Genomic DNA, 16379 nt, shown 5'->3' with positions numbered 1-16379 from the left:
TAAGATGTAGCAGGCACAGGATGCAGTTCTATTATAGTACCTGTTAGCGTCGTCAAAGGCAAGACCGATTCGGTATCGATAACGTCAGATGCCTGGATAAAGCCATGTGGTGAAGGAACAATAAGTATTGTTTCATCGTCAATGGTTGTCTGATCAACTTGTTCTTCTATGGTAGGAGACTCGAGGTCCTAAACAATAGCAATTCAAAAAAATCAGATTCTGACTTCTTTGTCAGTTTTAAGATCCCTAACACATTTAGGTTTAAAAGGACTTAAATTCAAACACTGTCCCATATTTTATAAAGCAAAGAAAAATGAAGGCTTAAAATGGACAAAAGTAATGACCCCCTATTCTCTTAAATATTGACAAAACAGAACCTAAAAGAAGCAATTCAGTTACAGGTTCCCTGAATGTAGAAGAAACAAATGCTGTTACACTGGGGTCAGTAAGGTGGTTAAGCTGAACCACCAGGACCTATTATTAACCACCCTCCTGAAAATGATTCCATAGGTTTTCAACAAACAATTCTCAGTCTCCTGGAAGGATGGGGGGAAAGGTTTTAGTGAAGCACAGTGCTAAGAGCAATACTGCTGTCTGACGGATACTTGTGAGGTCACAGGTAGGGGTTTGCACTTGATTTTGTGTCTAGAGAAAAAAGGAAGGTATTGGAGGATGTATGACCTTTACTTCCCCCAGATCATTTTTAGGCTCTTTAAAAACTGCAGGTTTGAGGCTCAAGGCAGGAACCCAGAGCCTGTTTCCCTGGCTGCAACTTACCTCAGTAACGTAAGCACGGGCTAAAGGAGAAGACGACTCCTCTTGTTTAAGGTCGGTGTCAGAGATTTCTTCTGTTCTGACCATAACACTATCCATCAGTTCTGTGCTATTTTGGTTACTGAATTTGGATACATGAGCATCATTAAATGATGGCTCTACAGTTATCTTAGGCTGATGAATTTCATCGGGGAAAGTGTCTGCTTCTAGGGCATCTGGAGGCTCAGGAAAATCAGATGAGTGAATATCACTATCTACCGTCAGTTCTGCTTGGGACATGGAAGAAGTGATGTCCTCTGTGGCAACAGTCTGGATGATGACTCTTGGTGTGTGACACTGTACTGTGACATTGTCACTTGTGTTCAACAAATGTTCTGGCTATAAAATGTTAAAGAAAAACAATGGTAAAGTGAAAAAGGACCTACCAGACTCGTGTTACAGACAAAAAATACCATCTACAGATGGTACCCTACTGTCCCTTCCCCACCCCTCCCCTTTCCCCTCTGGAATGGTTGAATTCTTACACTATTTTTCTAAACCCCTGTCAATCTCCTGTAAGGACAGCCATGAAATGAGGGTTATATCCCAATGAAGGCAGAGTGATGGTGTAAAACCTTGTTCCCAAGGCAACAGTGGTAGGAAACATTGTTTAAATAAATGGACGACATTAGTTCTGGTTCTTAAACTTTCTGTCAACAAATCTGTTCCCTAACAAGTACTTGGATACTTGAAGGGAATACATAATCGATTTTTCTCCCGGAGATACATTATTTTTGAAGGCACATGGGTTTCATCATAGTATTAAAAGCCATTTGGTGACACTTATCAGTTTAGCCAGTCTAGAGAAAGTAGAAAAATCAAGGAACGAAGGTAACATACGGATAGAGCATGGACAATGATCTGTTCAGGAGAAGCAGGAGCAGCAGCTGTCAGGGTTACTGTGGGACTGGCTGTCAGAGTTAGGGGAAGGCCTTGGCTTGAGCTTGTTTGAAGTAGGTATGTGCCTGGAGTGCCAGTGGGCTGTAAATGGAAAGACTAAGGGAAAAAAATGAAGATCAATACAGGTGCAAGAACACGGAGTAAGTACGCTTATGTACACTCATAAGTCTAGCTTTACATCCAAAACAGGGACTTCAGTTTAGCCACACACGTATTTCCCCGTCCTGAAGGTGCCATCAAGTAACAAAATGAAGGCTATAATATTCTTGACTTGTCCCAAGTCCTTAGTTGTTCTGGAGATTTACCAGAGAGACCAGGTCAAGCCCTGATCCTGCTCTTCACTCCCATGTATGTCTATGATCTGGTCTTAGCTATTTATTTCAAGGCACCAAGAATGGCTGCCTAAGCCACTGTGTCCAGTGCAATAACCTACCTGCACAATCTTCCTTTACCACATATAAAACTGGCAATCTCCACCCCCCCCAACCCCCCACTTTTTTAAAGTTTCACATTTTTGAAAAGGTACTACAGCAGAGTTGACCTGGACAGATTTTTTTCATAGTATAAGAAGAAATGTACATGGATAGCAATTCAAAATCTGAATGAAAAAGAAAATTCCTATTTGAAAAGCTGGTTAACTGATAATATGTTTATCTCTGGAGATTTTTTTTTTTAAATAAAACTAACAAAACTAGTCAACATCAAGTCTTTCACAGCCATAGGTTTCTATAGAATAATTTCAGTTTGCTTTATCCTTCCTCCCCCACCCCAACAGGAAAGTATTTGCATTTGAAAGACAGGGTGACATTGAAGTCCTAGAGCCTGTGGTCTTGTGTACTTGAGTCACAACAACTCTTCTGGGTACTAATTCAATGAATCTAGGTTTCCTTATTGGCAAAGGGGGCATAATCACTAACCCCCAGGGAAGGGGTTGTGAGCATTACAAATTATTACAAAAGAGTGTCTGGCACACGGGGGCTCAATTTCTTTCCTCCCTCTTCATAGAGGTAAAAGCTGATCTTTTAATAAACACAACCTTTAGTAAATTACATGTGGTCAGGCAGGACAGTAAATATTACATATATGCATTTTATTTAATACACTTAAATTCACATAATCAGTTTTTTGAAGCTGAAGCACTATTATCATCCTCTTTTACTAAATTAGGACAGAAGTTTCTAAATACTTGATCGTAACCCAAGTTAAAACCTGGACACATACTCTAAATGTATGTGTATTTATTACTTTGGCCAGGGGCAGGAAGGGAGTTGGCAAAGATTATCCACCTGTGATAAACACATTCCTGTTTTGGAGACCACAGGTTTAAGAAGTGGAAGCTTAGGTTAAGTAAGTTGCTAGTAAAAGTTCCAAAATTGTTCTAAAAGAGAACTTCTTGCTGTGTTGGCCATCCTTATGAGATTTGGCTGTGCAGAGGATAAATTCTTGCACTAATACCTCATAATTTAAATACTATCTACTTTCTATATTCTTCCTGAAAAATGAGCTAATTTTGGGCATTACCCATTTTAGTAAACAGAACAAGAATAAGGACTTAAAATTTTTCTATCACACCCAAAAGAAAAACCCATTCAAATTAGCAATCATGGCCCATTGCTCCCCAAAACCTCTTAGGAAACCTCATAATAGGCATTAATCTACTTTTTTTTTTGTCTCTACAGATTTGCCTATTTTAGACATTTCAAAGAAACAGGAGTCAAACACTTTACAGTATTTTGCATCTCATTTCACTTAGCAAAATGTCTTCAAGGTTCATCCCAGGGACATGTTATCAGTACTTCCTTTGTTCCTTTTTATTGCTGAATAATTGTGTGGCTATAGCACATTTTAATTACCCATTCATTGGGATGGACATGTGCATTGTTTCCACTTTTTGGTTATTATGGATACAAACATTCATGTTCAAGTTTATGCAAATGCGCTTTCATTTCAAGAGAAATGAATATATATTGGATTAGAATTGGTGGCTCAGATGTTAACTATATTGTTTTACCTTTTTAGGAACTGCAAGATTCTTTTGCAAAGGGGCTAGTACGGTATTTACTGAGAGTACTGTGAAATAATTCATTCCACAAACCTTTTCTCAGATAACCAGTATAAACTTTTTGGTTGCACATGGTGTCTGTTTAGCACTCTACCCAGGGGCACCAGGATGGCTCAGTCGGTTGAGCATCCGACTTTGGCTCAGGTCATCACCTCACGGTTTGTGTGTTCGAGCCCTACATCGGGCTCTGGGCTGACAGCGCAGATCCTGCTTGGGATTCTCTCTCACCTTTTGCCCCTCCCCCACTCACGCTTTCTCTCTCAAAATAAATAAATCAACTTAAAAATACTTTAAAAATTAAAAACAATAAAAAATTTAAAAATTATTAAAATGGCAAATTAAAAAAAGGACTCCATACAAATCCATAGCATGCACCCTACTCATTAAGCACTGTCACTTTCATATATTATTATTGGCTTATATACAGGTGAAAAAAAAAAGACTGAAGTTAATTATAAAAGTGAAAGTCTGATTTATGTCCTCTTAACCATCTGGTCTCAAAAACACGGACATAGTTGTACGTAATGCCATTCATGGTAATTTTTGTTTCTTTTGTTCATGTGATAACAGTGTAAAACCAGTAATTTTTTTAATGCATGAAATGGCCAATATCTATTTTGTGCAGTGTTACTCACTGGAAGAATCTCAAATGTCTGTAGTGTTCCACTGTTTAGTGTTATTGTTTCCGAGTCAACAGTAGCGGCAGGGGACTCCGTTGAAGCTATGGTGAGAACAAGGACAAAATAAATAAAAGACATATTCTCATACTGAATAATTTGCATGGAAACCTGAAGTCATTTAATCTTATGAGAGAAGAAATCTAATGGATTTACCTGGGATGGCATAGATCAGGGTTGGCAAACCACGGCTCATACCCAAATCCAGCCCATTACCAGTTTTTGTAAATAAAATATTAGAGGAGCAGGGCCACACCTGTTTGTTTTCTATGGTTGCTTTTGCACTACAAGGACAGAGATGACTAGCTGTGATACAGTACCTGTTAACCCCTGGTATTAATCACGAAATATTTCTAGTATTAAGAAGTAAGAGGAAGACACTAAGGCTAACTTACAAAGCAAGAGAAAGTGGATAAAAAAAATAAATTTTCCCTGGATATTCTGGTAAGCAGTACAGATGACTGGAACAGTAGTCCCCAAACACGAGGCTTTAGTTCTAGCAACATTACTTCTGAGAATGTAAACCTGAGCAAGTGACTTAATTTGAACTTAACTTATTAATGTTTAGAGATTTTGGCTGTCCTTCCTACATCATGGGAGTTGTTGGGAGGACCAAAAACATGAAATATAAGAGAGTACTATTTCAGAATACCACATATGGGAGACTGAAGAGCTCATTAGAGATCACATCATATAATCTCCTTATAGATGTGTCAATTGAGGCTTTATTTAAACTTGGGCAGTGTTGGTTATACCTGATCAAGGTTATTAGGAACTATAACTAGAAGACATGTTATTTCTTGGTGCTTTCAATTGTACCTGCAGATAAATCCATGTGAAAAAAAGATTTGGAATCGGCTTTTAATCTGTAGTTTTTACTACAACTATAATACATCTCAGTGAGAAAGGAAGAGACCCTTTTCAAAATAAATGCACTTGATTTATGTTATTTCTCTATTAGATGGATTCTTAAGATCATACCTAGAATAATTTAAAGTGATTCCCAATAAATAACCTAAGTCATGGGTAAACAAACTATGGGCAGGGACAGATGTGGCCCAAAGCGAAGAATGGTTTTTACATTTTTACAGCATTGTTTAAAAACAAACCAGAATATTCCACAAAGACCTATGTGGGCTCCAGACCCTACCATGTTTATATTTACTATTCTGGCTTAAAGTGTAACAATCCCTGACTCCTAACACAAAGGAAAAAACAATCCTGAGATTTTAGCCTGAATGCAAACAGTAACTGATGTGTTGTAAAACTCTTACTGTACTCACATTTCTTGCTGAAAGAAAATTATTCTACATATATTTAAAAAAAAAAGCCATCTTGTAAATATTAGGGAACCAATTCTAAAATGTCTGTATTGCCAGTAACTATAGTCATTCCAATGTCCAAGGAAAGTTCTACCAGTCTCTGCACAATCTATAGCCAACAGTAGCTCTCATATTTGTGGCAGACCAGTAATTTCAGTTGCTTTGCAATTCTTCATACTATAAAGGAAAATAAACAGGGCTAACGAATTTTTTCATGCCTTTATATGACATTGGTGGAAAGCTAATGCAAATAACCAAACTTAAACTAGGACTGTAAGACAGGCATGATTAAAGAACCAAGGTAACTTTGACAGTCACTGGATACAGGAGGTGTTACTACCACCAATAGATAGCTCAGTGATTCTCAAAATGGGATCATAGGGTACATTTGAAACCCTGTAGGGTGTTTTTATATTTTGCCATAATGATTAGAAAGTATTACTGGCATTCTGTGGGTGAGGTCAAGGGACAAGGAGCATCTTGCAATGTGTAGGACAGCCCTGGTAACAATGAATTGTCCCACTCAAAATGCCAATAATCCCCTGAGAATGACACACAGCAATTGGTATACTCTCGGCAACGACCTTGCCATAGGCATAGCATTTAGGGAGAGAAAAGAAATGAGGTGAACGTGAATAATAATATGGTCCTGAGAATTTTATTTTCATTCTTTTTCTGTTACTCTATCATGGAAAAAAGGGCAGAAATATCAACCTGGTTTAGATCTCAGGAAATAAGTTTCCCTCCCTATACCAACTGTTGGTTTCTCATAATCTCCTTAAGCACAAAAAATGTCAGAGGCTAAGGAAAAGAAGGGTAAACACAACAGTTCCTACAGGAAACTGGCTCTTTACTTCCTGCAGAAAGTCTTTAATCTCATCAAAACCATTTCTTCTACATATGGCCTCAAGTCCACCCCCAATCCGTGTGCCTTCTGGTGAATTACTACAAATGATGTGCCACCTTGTGAAGTTTATTTCCTTACTAAACTGACTAGAGTTCAGGTAGTATTTTATTAATCATTCTTTGTAACATCTAAAAGAAAGGATTTCAAATGGTTTATGAAGGCTGGGCAGTTGGTTATCAGTCCTTCCTGTCACACTCAACTTTTGTGCAAATATTGAGCTAATAAACATAAAATGCCTTGGACTGCCTTTGTCAACTTGTACAAATTTCTATCCACATTCTAGAAGAATGAAGGGTATTAGATGGTAAAGCCATTAACAAATTGTATAGGTCCCATAATGGCAAGGGGTCTTGAGTAATAAACACTTACAGACATGGGTGATCTGGACCGGAATCTGCAAGGCTGCCACGGGGCTTGGAGACATGGCTGTGCTGTCTTCCAAGCGGGCGACTCTGATCTGGACATGCTGTACACTGGAATTGGAATTACTGTTTGGAACTCCAGATCCTGATTTATTCTCCAAAAGCGTTGGGTTGTTTTTTTGGTTCTCATGTAACTGTTTAAGACCTTTTATTAAGACTGAAGGGAGATGGGTAGACAAAAAGAACATTGATTCTCCGACAGACCACCATCTAAGCAGCAAGGGAGGTGGGGGTAAGGAGGGAAAGTATTTGGAATAAATAATTGTATACTGCATGTGAGATCTCAGCAAAATAGTAATAAAAATATTTTAAGGCTACAACCTGTCTGGAAATTTGTGGAAACACTATCCATCACAAGAAATTAAAAAAAATTCATAGTATTATTCTTGTCAACCAAGATGCATTAGAAAAAACACAAAACCCTGTGTGGAACATGAAAATAAGACCTCTTCAATGTCCTAAGGCTTCAGGATAAAATTCTTATTACTTAAGAAGAATATTGTTAATGCAAAGTAGCTTATTTTCTTTTCAAAATGAATACTGTACACCCTCCAACCCCCTCCAGGACTCAAGGACACTTAACTCACACCTCCAGAGTAGCAGCTCATCTTTAGCAAACAGTACTCTGCAACCACCTTGAATTCTTGTACAGGAAAGCAAAATCTACACTTGTCACCCTCCACTAGTCATGATAAACTCTGCAAGCCCTTTCAGGTGATAGTAAAATCTGGGTGGGTTCATGTCACATTAGTATTCACTCACTCTTCTGGGTTTAACACCTGATTTATAAATTTATAACTATGTGTTAAAAAATATATATATTTTCATCAAGCCAGAGTTCTTCAGAATATAATTTTCCTTTGGAAAAATGGGAAGTTGGAGAACTATACCAAGGGGAATGAATTTGATGACCTTAATTAAACAGACTGTACGACTTAGATGCACACCCTACGTGCAAAGCAGGCAATGAAGAGCCAAACGTGCTCTGCCTCATTTTAAGCAAACCCAAGTTAATATCTCTAGATTTAGATAACAAACGAATTACAATTTAGTCTTTGTACTATAAAACCACTAAGGAATTTCTCTAAATGACAGACCCAGTTAAGATATTTGAAATTATTCAACACATAAAAGTTGATTTAAACCTAAGTTTTCAAAAATACATCTTTGTACACAATATCTAAAATCAATTTCTTCTTCACAGTTTATATGAGAACAAGAATGTATTGTCAATTGTGTATATTTTCATCTCAGCTGCTTTAAGAATTACAAATCACATCAACTCTTCTCAAGGGAAGAAAAGACAGTTGCCCCCAAAAATAGGGCAGAGGTTTAAATGAAGTTCTGCCATGATTCAGATCTCTAGCTGAGGCAAAGAACTTCTAACCTCTAAGTAAGTCCTGAGGAGTAAAAATGGTAAGACTTGGGAAGGACTTAAGAATCAAATAATACATTACCAGGAAACGAAACATCCTTATGATTTGCAATTTGCCTTTTGATGGTCCACCATTTACTTCGAAGCCACTGTGGTGAACGGACACTGCTCCATCCCTCTGCTAACAGATCCCAGTTTATGTCATTTTCATCAGCTACATCAAGCTCTGCTATCCTACAGGTTAAAACAACCATTTGTTACATGTTATTTATTTCTCTGTAAGAAACCTCCTCTGACTACACGTGATGGCAATGGCAATAAAGGGAATGTCAACTTATGTTGGAGATGCTTTGTTAAGGTGTATGGGAAGGAAGGGATTCCAGGAGTGCACACTGCTTCTAGAGCTGAGAGCTATGAAATCCCACCAGCAAGAGCCTTTTGTTAATGGTGCAACTGATGGGCCCGAGTGTAAATGGTGACAACCAGATGAAACACTGTAAAGGAAAGGGAGTAGCTAAAGGTTATTAGAACAGGATAAGAGCAGGTTTAGTTGTATAGTGTTCTGCAATGTTTTATAGTGTGTTAGAGCAAGTTATTTCCTACATCTGAGCTTTTCCATTTCTATACTAAAAATGTTTAGAAATGAGCTATTTGTAGACGACTATTTGCAAAAAGTGTATTAAAAACAAAATCCCAAATAAAATGTTGAAAAAACAAAAACAATGCTCCAGCAACAACCAAAACATTAACAACCATTCTAATAGCACAACTAAATTTTGGGGTATGAACGGTCTACTTGTTTTCTAGCTTCAACTGTCATGATGATTTTGATTTTCAGGAGAGAGTAGCTTCTATTACTTCAAGGTCTCAAACATTTTCTTGCTGGTATTTTTGCCCATTTGGGCCACTGATTCTTAATGGTTAAAACGACTAATTTAAAAAAGAAGCTTAGGATTATCTCCTAGCTATGTTTGGATACGTGTGAAATGGAAGTATCTGATTCGGCCCAGTATGAAGGTGTGGGGTTACTGTAGTTGAACCCCCTTCTTGGCAATCCAAACAGCCCAAGAGTGAAGGGCATGGAGACTGAACAGCCCTCTTCCCCTTGACACGGTCTCCCTCTGCTAGGAGTGAGGCACATTGCTGGGACGGTGGCAAGCTGCAGGGCCACCGCCTGTGCCATACCTGTTCTGTGGATAGAGAGGACTTCAGTCTCTACGCCTTCAATCTGCTACTTTGCACGAGCACTAAATCCACTAAAAAGGAACACAAAACAAAAAAAGCTCAATATGAAATACATAGGATCTGAAGGATCCTCTATGGATCCTTTCTCTATGGAAAGGATGCTTTTCAGACATTAGGCATCTAGGGAGACCCAAAGAGGAAAATCCATCAAGATACCTAGAGCCATTAAGCAGCTTTTGTTATTAAAAGATCTAGGACACGAACCTGAGGATGAGATTGATTTCATCTTCCTTGGTCCATTCAGTACCTCCACTTTGTTTCCAGTTCAGGTAGTTGAGCCATTTAGAGCGACACTGCTTTTCTGAGCGGGTCCCCACTCGTTCTGCCACAGCTGCCCAAGACACGCCCTGTGTCACTATGTCACCAGGCTCAGTGCTTGTCAATTCATGAACCACCTCTGCAAGTCTCTTTTCCTCTTCTTCTGTCCACTTCCCTAAAAGAAGGAAATCATCTAGACTACTACTGCTACCTTTTTTTTCCAAATCAGATTCAGCCCTGTATTTCCAAGGACTGATGGGAAGTACACAGTAACACCCAAAGTATTTCTGAATGACCCGGGGGTGGGAAACTGCACACATCCACTAAGACAGTTGTTTTACTAGCCTATAGTAGCCCAGTAAGGTTCTTGGTATCAAAGAAAATACAGAGTCTTGTAGAAAACAATGACCGACTCTTAAAGGAAAGAAAAACTACCCAATATATACCTAGAAAGAATTCTGTACTGTCAAGTTGCATTAATTGTAAGTAGGGAAGAGCTTCACGAATGGCATGATGGACAAAGAAACACACAATTTTTACTTAGTATCACCTAAGATTCCTGCTTTGCAGAAATGTAGTAAGCCAACAGAGATCCTTCATTATAGTAATGAATGGTGTAACTCCTATGGGCTTCCGCCCATTTTAGTAAAAATGAAAACTAGGTTTACATGATCTCCTTTCCCCCCATCCCAACTCCAAGAAACTGTGATAAAAGAGAAGTCTGAGACTGGCACTCACACATGATTTTACTCAAGGCTTTCCTGAAGCCATAAACCAGTAATAACACCAAATGATTCTCTTTGGTCTTTTCTTAAGGATCAAGCAGAAAAACAGGAAAAGAAGAGAAACTTTTTACCCCTCCCACTTCTGTTTCCATTTTGTTATTAGTAACTAAAAATATCTAGAAAATTTCAAAAGTGCCACTATGCCTGCTTCAGGGATTCCATTCATTCAACAAATATTTACTGAACATCTATTATGTGCTAGGCATAGTTCTGGATACCACATACTCAAGGCAAAATCCTGCTCTCCTACTTTAGCATGAGTGTCTCATAGTGTGGTACAAAAAAAGAGAAGTCATGATCAGAAATACTATGTAGCAACATGAAAAGCAAACAGGCGAATCAATCCCTCAGACTGGCAATCAGGAAATGGCAGTGTTTTTCCATTATTATGCTAACAAAAGGGGTTCTGCTCTCAGAATGTCCTACATAAAACGCTAGGGTCCCATCCTAAATCTAAAGCTCCTATTCCAGCTTCATTCATTAAGCTGTCATTCACAGAATAACAAGAGTTAGTGGAATTTCTGTTCTCACTGTCTTGCAGGTCATAGTGCTGGTGGAATGGTTACTCAGAAAATATTCCTAATTCCACTTTAGCAGGATAGGGAGGTGAAAACAGAAAATATATACACTGAAAGCTTAACTTGATAACTATTTTTTTTTTTTAATTCAAAGAATGAGCACAGAGTGTGGATCCTTCAGAGAATTTTGGGGCTAAAAGGGAACAATGAGATCATTCTAACCTCTTTCTTTTACAGAGGAAACTGAGGCTCAGAAAGATTGAGTGAGAGTGGCAAAGTCTAAATACTGTTGTTGATCACAAAGGTTAGGTTTAACAGTGTCATCTGTTAAAAGTTAAAAAGGCATTTGTGGTCTGGGGGTTGAAACAACAGTCGCAAGTTTTTTTTCTATGGAAAAATATACTTATTTGTTTGAAATAAGCAAAAGAGAGCCACACCTTTGGAATATAACTTCTTAAGTTGTGATCTGCCTGAACTAAAGTGTTTTATAAACCTGAGTTGATAAGCTTGTTAATGTAAGCTCCACAGTTAGATGGGCTTAAATTAAAACAAACTCCTGTATGTAAGCCTTAATGATAAATACTTTTCACAACCGGAGCAGTTATGAGTTGCTACAAAAAGGAAACATGGTACATACCTAAAACTTCTGAAAAGTGACATGTGTCCCTGTGAACAGTGTCATCTCACACAAAAGAAAAATGAAGGATTACTTAGGTCTATAAAACTTGATGAAAAAGCAAGACTAGAAAATAAAATCTGAATTAAAATTGTGGTAGGGTCCCCTCCCTAAGGAAAGAAAAGGAAAAAAAAAACCCTCAAGGCAAGCTTGCTATTTGCTTACTTGACAACATCCCTCAAGACCTTGTAAAATGAGATCACTTAACATCAGACCACATGTTTGTGTGTTACCATATATGGGAGACGACATAAAAAAATACATAGAAAACTACACCACGTGGCGTTCGGGGCTCAGTTCTTTGGGTACGAACCCAACTGAGCGGTGCCAGCAGGAATAAAGTTGCTTCCTGGAAAGAAAAGCCTCGGTGTTACGACTCTCTGTTCGAGAATCCTGCTACATTACTGGGGGGCTCGTCTGGGATTCAGACAGTGCATTTCCACCTCCTTTGCCACCAGGGCTGCAAACCTCGGGGTGCCGGGAGAGGCAGCCTCACCTGGTGCCAGCAGACCACGTGATCCACAGGAGACCAGCCCTCCTGGCACGCCGGGGCAACAACCCCCGTAGGTGCTCATGGAACCCAAGAGGCCCAGGAACCGGCTCAGGGATGCCCATCAGCCTTCTAAGAACCCAGGTTCGTTTTGGCAGACCTGCCCGTTAGAGGCAGAAGGGGAGCCTGATCACCTCCCAGAGGTCCACTAGTAGTTCCACAAGGGACGAGGAACGAAGCTGCAACACTAAGATGTTGTTGCTGGGCAGCAGGTTGGAGTCGCCGTGTGACTGTGTATGGGGACTTGTGTCTCCTTCATTTCCTTGGTCAACGACTATAGTTCGAGCCAACTGTCTCTGGTTATTCTACCTCAGGACGGGGACTCGAGGGAATATTCCCAAGCAGCTGCCAAAACTCCTTTTGTTTCGGGGAAATTCCCTGTCTTCTCAGGACTGACATGGACTGTCTCGTTCCACTGGTGGCAAACAAAACAAAAGAAACCTGGAGTCGGCTCCTCTGTCTGAGCTGCCAAGATTTAAAACTGGAAATTCTCTTCTCTGCCTTCCGCTGGCACCTGTCTCTTCTGCCTTCCCTTCCCCGCTCCTGTTTCTGCACCACCTGGGGGGCGGCTGGCACAACTGGCTCCTCAATGCCTCAGGCACCATCAGCTCCTCCTCCCACCCTAGATGTCCAGGAACAAAGACCACCGATGTCAGATTTCCCCACCAACGTTGCAGGTAAAAATTAACCAAGGGGAACAAATTGTCTTACGTGGACTCAAGTAAAATGTATTCAGTGTTTAAGCTAATTTAAGTTTGTTGGTTTGAGATAGATGTTTATCAACATTAAAAAAACCTTTTATTCTACCTTGATTTGCTGAGGGTCAAATAAGCTCATGTTATCTCTGTTCCAATTTGTTAACAAAAGGATGACTTAAAGTGACAGTTAATTTTGTCGTCTCTTAAATTTTCATGGGTAATTGTTAAGATAGCTTTCAGTCTTTGGTAACCTAAAACGTTAATGTTTTACTTGCATGATAAACTAAGATTGAATTCATTGGATATCTAACAAGGTAAGAGGCTAAAGCACTAATTACTAGATGTAGGTTTGTGCTTCTGACTTGTGGCAAAAAACCCAAAAAACCTAAGGATCTTTGGAACTGGTGAAAACATGCTTTTTGCTTAATGAATTTATAAGCTTGCCATCTAAAAAAAAAATTCTGATGTAACAGAGTTCACAATTGGTTACTAGTTTTCACTGGAGACTAAGGTTTCTAAGAGTTAAATTCCTGCTACAAAGTGAATGACAAATTTCTTCCCAGGGCAGAAGACAGGGCATATGTGAAAGGCCAGGAAGCGCCAATGGAGACCAGAGAAGCCAGCGGGGGCGCTCACAGTACCTGTGTTGCAAGTATCCTTCATCAGTCGGCACCGATCTTTGACGGAAGACGCGCTTCTTCCTAGCGCCGCCCCTATTGTTGCCCAGTCATTGCCATGCTTTATCCGGAGCCTAAAACAAGAGTCTGCCAATCAGCATTTGGTTCAACTGTTTTCTCCCTTTTAATTTCATCATTTATTCTTCATTCTTCTTCTTCCCATTTGAGTGGTTTGGAAGTTGTGGGCAGCAATACTTTGAGAGCCAAAGTTTGAAAGTGTGGCCTTTTTTTGGGGTCCACAGTTGTCTGTGGGTGAAAAAAAAACAGGCAGCAATTGCCTTTTTCCTGGGTCAGAGAAGAAATAAGTAACTTGGATATGTGTTCAAAAAAGACCAAATTTCCCCTCAGGTTACTGACAATCTCCCAGGCAATCCCCAGATTGTTCCCTTTTGAGTACTCCTAACAAGCTCTTCTCAGTCATCTGAAAAAGTTTCACAAGGTGCTATCATTATAACAAGGACCAGCCTTCAATTTTCACCATGATCCATACAATCCATTTACCCATACTTTATGGCCCTGCTCAACGAAGCAAAATTATTTTTCCTGTGAAATAGCCTTTATAAGGTAGAGTCCGCCCAGATATTAAGTAAAACATTTGCTAAGTCATCATTTTAAACACAGAGTAGCACAACCCTGGTTTTAATTCCGTATGTAAGTTCCTGAGGTCCAGTCTTCAGGCCACCAAGAATGGCCATCTAGTCTCTTCTGTAACCCTTATCAGTGGTCTGCCACACATTTCATTCGGCAGCTCACAACAGGAGACTAAATTTATGGGCATTTATGGGCATACTCTGCACGTATGGATCTGAAAAGTTCTTTTTTACAGTCTCATGCTTAACAGCAGGATTAAATATACCAGTCTACTAAAACTCTCTTGACATTTTCAAAATAAAAGTTTTAAACACAAAGATATTTTTTTAGAAAGGTAAAACCCAACTATCAGAATTAATGAAAAGGAAAAAAATTGTTAAACTTACTCCTTGAGCTTTTCAATTTCTTCAGGTGTATATCTAGAAATTTAAACAAATTTTTAAAAAGATGAATTAAAACAAAGAATGCTAAACAACCTTGATAAAAATCAGATTTTCACTTAGGGAGCCAAATGGTAAGTCACTTAGCATAATGATAATATTTTTAAAGTGACTAATTTCAAGGTAAATGACTGAAAATTAAAACTAATGCTTCTATTTTTTTTGCAAAAAAAAAAAACTTTTAGCTGTAACAAAAGTAATTAATGTATATTTTTCTCTAGGAAAATTCAACATTTAAAACATATTTGCTCCTATTCTGTTTAACTTTCCCTTTATTTCAAAACTGGTTTCAGGTCCTCTGATAGTTATTCCGAAAGACTTATGCATGACATTATAAACCAGAGCCAAGATGCAAATCTATGGTGAATTCTCACAAGGCACTGAAAAATTTAAAATTCTCTTCATTTCCACTACCCATGCATGGACATCTGCCATACTCTTGCTTTAATGTAAAGGCTCTTTTTCTTTAGTTGGGCAAGTACTCAAAACAGCCATTGCAATTTCTTTTTAAAAGCAGTATCTAATAAGCTGTCCTATGACTACCTAAAATTTCCAAAGAGAAATTATAAATATGTTAGTAACACTATATAATCATTGAGTTGAAAAAAAGATGCCTTCCCATAAATGTTGCCTATAACAGAAATCCATGCATTGTATTCAGAAATTTAGTTATTTTTCCACTCTGGTTTTATTAAAAAAAAAAAAAAAAAAGTCACTAACCTAGGAAATGCTATACTATAAAAAAAAAAATTGAATAAGAACAATGTTACTGATGAATTGAGGTTTTTCCACACTTCCTAAATCTTTAACCACTATAATACATTTTATTATAACGTTACTTTATTACAAAGCAGAGTTTGACGCATGAAGACAGCTAAGTCTAAAATCTGACATATATAAGGGGATTTAGATTCAAGTTTCTAGGAGCCCTTGTTAAAATGAGGTTTCCATATTTATAACATGGAAATGGAGAGAAAAAATATTAACACAACAAACTAATCATAGCTGTCTCCAATTAAAGTTTTAATCATAACTATACTTTAAAAAATGAAAGCTCCTTAAGGTATTTCCCCTAATTACATGAAAACATGCAGCATTACAAGTTTTCATACTTTCCCACATGGTTTCTGTCATCATACATGCGAAGCACTCTTCTATAAACTGCAAACAAAGGCCGGTTCAGACCCCATGCTATAGTCCTGTAGAAATCTTTTCTTTCGTCTTTTGACATCTCAAAGATGATTTCTGTAGCATCTTTTATTCCGCGTGCCTAAATGGGTTACATTTCTTTGATTTAGGGATTTCTGATAAAATGCATATGGATATACTATGCTTTTTAAAAGTTGTTTCTTTTATGTTCAAGATCACCAATGGCATTTAGAAAAATAATGCATTGTTAATTCATTAATAAGTCAAATATAAACTTTAGAATGTTTCAAGAGATAATAAAGTGATACTTTAAT

The 16379-nt window shown here is 38.3% G+C and overlaps 1 protein-coding gene across 5 annotated transcripts in view; it reads right to left on the bottom strand.

The window, feature by feature from the left end:
• The window catches only part of DMTF1 (cyclin D binding myb like transcription factor 1), a 44957-nt gene that overhangs the window by 1522 nt on the left and 27056 nt on the right, over nt 1-16379 (bottom strand). For all 5 annotated transcript variants that reach the window (XM_043588744.1, XM_043588741.1, XM_043588740.1 and 2 more), the window contains 10 exons: nt 16029-16186; nt 14863-14895; nt 13850-13959; nt 9928-10156; nt 8561-8712; nt 7051-7260; nt 4411-4496; nt 1654-1809; nt 778-1152; nt 41-188 (listed from right to left, as the gene is read on the bottom strand). In XM_043588744.1, coding sequence (XP_043444679.1) covers nt 41-188; nt 778-1152; nt 1654-1809; nt 4411-4496; nt 7051-7260; nt 8561-8712; nt 9928-10156; nt 13850-13959; nt 14863-14895; nt 16029-16186 — 1657 coding nt within the window. The remainder of the gene's footprint in view (nt 1-40; nt 189-777; nt 1153-1653; nt 1810-4410; nt 4497-7050; nt 7261-8560; nt 8713-9927; nt 10157-13849; nt 13960-14862; nt 14896-16028; nt 16187-16379) is intronic.

Source organism: Prionailurus bengalensis, chromosome A2 (genome assembly GCF_016509475.1).
Source record: "Prionailurus bengalensis isolate Pbe53 chromosome A2, Fcat_Pben_1.1_paternal_pri, whole genome shotgun sequence".
NCBI lineage: Eukaryota > Metazoa > Chordata > Mammalia > Carnivora > Felidae > Prionailurus > Prionailurus bengalensis.
Note: the sequence above shows the minus strand (reverse complement) of the source record. Positions and strands in the feature narration are given on the sequence as shown.